The sequence below is a fragment of the Mustela nigripes genome, chromosome X (assembly GCF_022355385.1).
Source record: "Mustela nigripes isolate SB6536 chromosome X, MUSNIG.SB6536, whole genome shotgun sequence".
Classification (NCBI taxonomy): domain Eukaryota; kingdom Metazoa; phylum Chordata; class Mammalia; order Carnivora; family Mustelidae; genus Mustela; species Mustela nigripes.
The window spans coordinates 70,643,854-70,650,672 of NC_081575.1; the positions used below are offsets into that span (position 1 = coordinate 70,643,854).

A 6,819-nucleotide genomic window follows, 5' to 3' on the forward strand; every position below is an offset into this window, starting at 1 on the left:
AGTGGGTAGGAGAAGAATAAATGGAACAAGATGGGATTGGGAGGGAGACAAACCATAAGTGACTCTTAATCTCACAAAACAAACTGAAGGTTGCTGGGGGGAGGGAGGTTGGGAGAAGGGGGGTGGGGTTATGGACTTTGGGAAGGGTATGTGCTTTGATGAGTGCTGTGAAGTGTGTAAATCTGGCGATTCACAGACCTGTACCCCTGGGGATAAAAATATATTACAAGTTTATAAAAAATTACAAATTTAAAAAAAAACACTAATTTGAGAACTATGTTTACTGCAGCATTTATTTACAATAGCCTAGATATGGAAGCATACCAACTGTCCTTTGATAGATGAATGGATAAAGATGTGGTGTCTATGTACAATGGAATATCATTCAGCCATAAAAAAGAATGAGATCTTGTCATTTGCAGCAACATGGATGGATCTAAAGGATAAGTATTGCCAAATAAAAAAAGTCAGAGAAAGACAAGTACCGAATGATTTCACTCATACACGGAATTTAAGAAACAACAACAACAAAAAAAAATGAACAAAGCAGGGGGGGAAGACCAAAGAAACAGACAGACTCTTAAACATAGAGAACAAACTTGTGGTTGCAAGATGGGGGGGGGCTGGTGGCAGGGATGGGTGAAAATGATAAAGGGGATTAACAGTACATTTATTGTGATGAGTACTGAAATGTGTACAGAATTGCTGAATTATTATATTGTACACCTGAGACTATTATAACACTGTACATTAATTATACTTGAACTTAAAAAATAAATTTAAAAAAAAGATTAAGCAAAAAAAAAAAAAAATCATACCCCAGAAAAAAAATGTTGGGGAAATGAAATAAAAATGGCAGAATTTTGAAAGGTACCACTCTTTATTTTATTTACATACTTAAAAGCTTCTGTAATAGGATTTTTAAATACATCACTTTCTTGTTTTTGCTATTCTCTCAAATTACTCTCCTTCCTCTCCTCTTCCCTGATCAAACTGCTCTGCACTCACCCACTCCCTTAATCCTTTGTAATTTGGCACTTCGCCTTCCCACAACTTTACTTTCCCCACGGATCTGGAACAGTGACCTCATAACCAAGAAGTACAAGGATCCTTTCACCCTCTGAATATTCTTCAGCACTTAATATGTCAATCACTCTTTTGAAGCTGTATTGTCTCACTACTATGACACTGATCTTTCAGGCTCCAGGACTGGTGCTCTGAGTTTTTATGCTGTCTGCAACTGCTAGGGAAGGCAAAGCAGTATAGAAGGAATGAGCTTCAAAGCCTAATTCAGCTCTGCCCTCACTTGGAGACGACACCATCATAAGATTTAGGCAAGACCAGCATTTCACCTAGCCCGTGGTCAGCCCTCGATATATGATATTTGAAGAGTACTGGTTAAGAGTGCTGTAGGAAGCCATCCAGCTCTATCACCAACTACCTATGTGACACTGAGCAGGTTTCTTGACCTCTCCATACCTCAGTTCCTCATCTATAAAACTGAGAGAATAGTATCATCATCACAGGATTGTTGTGGGAAGAAATGTGTTACTATGCATAAAGTACTCAGTAGGAGGCTCACAGCGGGGCTACATACATGTTAGCTCTAGCTCAAGATGCCCAGGGGGTTAATTCCAGTTTTGTCACTTGTATAATGAAGAATTTGGCTGGCCTTTGTCTCCTGTTCCTGGAAGGTAGCCTCTAAACCCTTGGAATTTCCTAAATGATAGTGTTAATTTTGTTACTCATGGTGGGCCCTAACAGTTTAGCTAACAGGTGAGTCATGGTAGGCCCCTAGACACTTTATGCTAATGAGATGACTCAGCATGGGGGCAAACCATTCCAGACAGACAAAACACAAGTTTAGAGGGTTGAACCTTTGACTCCAGTGACATAAACCTGGCCTCCAGGGACGGGAGGAGTCAATAATCTAGTCAATCATGCTTACAGAAAGAAACACTAATAAAGACTCTCGATACATGAGTGCACTTTCCTGATTGGCAATATTCTGCCTATTGCCACAGACTGATGTATCAGTGTGTACAAGGTCCTGACTCCACAGGGAGAAGACAAGGAAGCTTTGTGTTAGAGACCTTCCTAGGCCTCACCATATGTATCTCCCCCTTTTGCTGGTTTGGATTGTATCCTTTTGCTATAATGAAACTATAATTTTAAGCAGAGTGCTATCCTGAATTCTATGAACCATTCTAGTGAAGTATGGAGCTCAAGGGGATCATGGGAACCCCTGAATTTACAGCCAGTAGATCAGAAGTAAGGGTGGTCCTGGGAACATCCAAACCTGTGGCTGGTGTCTGAAGTAAGGGCAGTCTTGTGGAAGACTGTGCCCTTATCCTGTGAACTTTGGCCTAACTCCAAGTAATTGCTTTTGTAAGTCACTGCAGTCATTATAGTGCCATGTGGTTCCTATCATATCCCTCATCCCAACATTTCCTCAGTAACTCTTTTCAGAAGAATTAGTGATGTGGTTCAGAGAGCTGAGCCAGGATCTGTGGACTTCAAGCCCCACATATAACAAACAGGGCTTCTAGGCCCTCAGCTAGTGGACCTTGCTCTCTGATTAGCCTCTCAGTGCAGATGAAAGGTGACTTGGAGCCAATGTCCCTTCCCTTCTCCTTGTGCAGGTAGGCTCTTGCACATGTACGCACATGTGTGCACAGAAACCCATGTGTACACTTCACTGTCTGGCCTGGACCAATGAGGGGACAGATAGAGGCAGGGCCAAAAAGATATAGTAAAAGCAGGGACTGCAGCCTTAAGAGAGCAGCTGAGTCCAAATAGGTTATACTACTGACCAAAATCCTAGAGAAGAGAGTCAGTAAGTGGGGAGGGGGGCATCAAGCAGAAACCAGCTCAGACCAAGAGGCTTGGCTTCAAGAAGTGGGGAGGGGTGACTGCTGGTGTGCTATTCAGCCAGCCCCTTTACCTGAGACCAACATCCTTCCAGACCTCAGGCTAAAGCCATTATTACAGCTCTTTTTCCTGCTCTCCAAACAGACAAAGATAGGCATTACCAAAGACTATCTTCTCAACTCTATGCAAATGACTCCTAATTAAACCTAGTCCTGACTTCTGAGCCCTGAAGTCCAGGTTTTAAAACTGCCTATTGGAAGGCCTGCCGATAACTCAAACCAAACACGTCCAAAAGTGAATTAGTGAACATTTAGGGTCCTCATCCTCCTCTTATGTATTTCTGTGCAGGGGCATCAGTATGCTCCCATTTGTCTATAGCCTTGCTTTTCACAATGTGGTATGGAAGCAGTAGCAGCAGCAGTATCACCTGGAAGCTTGTCAGAAATGCAGAATCTTAGGTCTCATTTCAGATCTACCAAATCAGAATCTGCAACTTCACAAGATTCCCCAGATGACTGCTAGGCACATTATAGTTCAAAAAGCTCTGATCCAAGACACAGCCTCCCTAGCACACCAAACCCTCAAGGAACCTGCTATCTCCAGTACTCATGACTCCACCACTGCTATAGTGCAGGTAGCAATCACTTGTTCTAGAACTAATGGTTTCGCTGGTCTAGATTCCAAACATTCCTCATGGTAACTCTCTCTCAATTATGTTGTCAAATTCATGATTTTAAACCCTTCCCTCCTCAAAAATTCCCAGTTTCCTCATTGCCTATTAAACCTCCAAGTTTACTAGTCAAGAAGAAATAACACTTATTGTATAATCATTACATGCCAGGCACTCTACCAAGTGTTTTTCATCTCTTAATTCATTTAATCCACCTAACAACCCTATGAGCTAATTATTACTGTATCTTCATTCTATAGATGGGGAAACTGAGGCATGGAGAGGTTAAATGACAGAGCTGAGAATCAAACTTAGATAATCTGACCTCAGTGCACAAATTCTTAACCATGTTTCATGCCTCCCTAATTCAGTAGCTTTATTTTTTTAAGGCTTACCTCCTAAGACTTCCCTGTACTTTATAAAGTGATCTACCTGTTGTTCTATAAATACATTAACACTTCCCAACTTCTGTACCCTCACCCTTGAGAGGTTGTGTAGTCTTAATGGAAATAATCTGGGCTTCAGAATTAGACCTAGTTTCAAATTTTAGGCCTGGTCATTAACTAGCTCTAAGACCCTAGGAAAATCATCAAACCTCTCTGAGTCTCCTGTCCTCATCTGCAAGTAAAACACAGTTTAAAAACCACCTAAGTGAAATGGTTGCTGTGAAGTTTAGAAAAAATGCTGAGGATGTCTAGTACAATCCTGGCACACAGCAGGTGCTCGATCATTGACAGCTCTTACACTCACCTGAAATTTCTAATCCTACCCACCCTTTGACACCCTTTCAAATATTACTTCTACTGCATAGCTTGCTTTGTCACCCAAAGTGGACATAATAGCAACTCCCTTTAAATTTTGTTAATATTTTATGTGTAACTCTTTCTGATTTACTACCTTATTTTACCATTGTACATTTGTCATAGTAGACTGTAGGCACCATAAGGGCAAACCATTTGTATGCCCTAAAACAGCTAGCATAATGCACTGCATTGTGGGAGTTTAATAAACATTACTGAATAGAATTGGATTGGACATTAAGTAATGAATGACCAGAACCACTAAAATTAATCGGGGGAAAACATCATAAAAAAAGAGGTGTAACAGGAACTAAAAACAGCTAAGCACTTGTAACTATGTCACTATACACTGTGTGTATAATAGCTCATTAGTAATCTCATTAATTCTGTGATGAGTTACCATCCCATTTTCCAAATGAGAAAACGGGTTGAGAGTGACTTCCTCAAGGCCACAATTGTTCCATGACAACTTGGACCCACTCACTCTCTTTCATTGCTGCATTCCCAGTGCCTAAAGGAATGCCTGGAACATAGATGCTCAATAAATAACTTGTTGAGTGAATGAAGAGATGAAAAAATAGTGCTAGTAAGTAGAACCAGGACTAGAAGCAATTTCACCTGACTCCCAGTTCAGTCCTCTCTTGTTAATTTGCCAATTTAAAAGAGGAAAAGGATGTACCATTTATTAAATAACTGTGAAGAAACTGAACACCATTTGGGAAGAGGGATTTTAGAGCAGAACATTGAATAATTACACTCCTCAGTTCATGACACTGTGTTTGACACTTGAAATTATATCATTTCACTTTCCTAAAAACTCTTTTCGGCATTTTTATATCCATTTTATGGATGAAGAAACACTCCCCATGAAATGACTTGCCCTAACTCTCATAAGAGGCAGAGCGGGTGATTCTAGCCCAGATAATTTTAACTCCAAAACCTGTGTCCGTAAGTAATACTCGCCCAGGCTTTGGGCTTGTACTTGCAATGGAATTCGTACCCAGTGTAGAAACAAGAGACAGGAGCGAGATAGCATCATGAAGAGCACTGCGAGGAGCTGCAACACGGAGAACAGGGATTAAATCAAGACTACTGAGGTCATTGAACAAATCAATAATAAAGTTATAAGGTCCTATGGGAAGCAGTCTCATTAATCCAAGAATGCTGTTATTTCAACAACAACTAGTGACAGAACTTGATAACATGAAGGGCAGCAGAAAAAAAAAAAGATAATTAAGAAATCACCTAAAGCTCGGCATTCACACAATGTACGGGAGGAGGACAAGCCCTGAGAGTATGGGACAAGAAAGTGAATAGGAGTTTCACAAGAAGGCGTGAAAGGAACGAGGAGGGTAAAGAGGTTAGCCCTAAGAGCAGGTGCAATGTTGAGACTGGTTCTAGCATGGGGTATAGGACGGGCCTACCGGGAGGAAGGAGTTCCGGCCAGGAAGCCCATCATCCAACTTCCTTAAGAGCACTCTGCCTCACCCTCAGTCCCTTTTGCCTCAGAACCCAAGCTCACCAGGGGCCTGGGCGATGTTGTCCCCGGGTCTCCTGAAGACTCGGCCGCTTCCGCCATCTTGGCCCTCCTTCTCCCGGGTCGCTCCCACAGGCCTTTGCGGAACCTGAGACGTGTAAGCCATGGCTGGTCAGCGCGTCATCGCGCGGCGTTCGCGTCACCGAAAGGCGCCCGACAGCGGCTGCCAGTGCGGTCACGTTGCTGTCTCCGTCCTCCTGGTGTCCGGGAGAGGGGCGAGTTGTTGCGCCTCGCTTCGCTTCTTAGGGACCACAGGTCCCGTTAGACGTGCCCCCCTTTTCATACTCAACCCCGATCCTGGGATCGCTCCACGTCTGCGTTTTCTTTTAATCCAACGCACCCGCGCATCCGTTTGTCGCTCTCAGGGCAGGTCCGCAGAGCTAGCACTTAACGGAAAAACCTGCGCCTCCACAGGCCGCAGAACAATTTGGCGGTTTCCTGCTCCTGAATAAAGCGATCAACTCCTCCCTCCGCCGTCGCTCCTGCTTCTCTGATTCTTGGCGCATTCCCTTCATCCCCCACTCACCCCGCTACCAGCCTTTTTCCACTTCTCAGTTTTTATAAACTATACAAGATTACTTTTATTTCTCCCTCACCCCCTTTGAGGAGGGGTGAAGCTAGCTTCTCTGTATACGTTGGCCAAAATGTTAATCTCACTACAACTTCTAAAATTGCTAAGTGATTTGGAGCAAGTACTAAAAATGTTTAATGTCTAAAAGAGGATGATTATTGTAGGAATAACAAAACCAAACCAAAAACAAACAAACAAAAACTCGGCGTGTCCCAACCTCTTTTCCCTACCTAATTCTGGGTCTTTCTCACTCCACTTTACCTCGGCGCCAGGTTAAAATGCGATCAGGACATACAGTCATTTTTGATGCAAAAAGGATTCAGGATATCTTGAGTGTCCTTTGGTGGTGTGAATATCGGGTTTCCCCCGC

At 42.8% G+C, this 6,819-nt stretch overlaps 1 protein-coding gene across 1 annotated transcript in view; it reads right to left on the reverse strand.

Moving 5' to 3' along the window:
* Positions 1-5,953, reverse strand: part of YIPF6 (Yip1 domain family member 6) — a 38,273-nt gene extending 32,320 nt beyond the window's left edge. Inside the window, exon 1 of the mRNA XM_059384870.1 lies at positions 5,864-5,953. Within this exon, the coding sequence (XP_059240853.1) occupies positions 5,864-5,920 (57 nt within the window). The 5' untranslated portion in view covers positions 5,921-5,953. The remainder of the gene's footprint in view (positions 1-5,863) is intronic.
* Between the last annotated feature and the right edge of the window lie 866 nt (positions 5,954-6,819).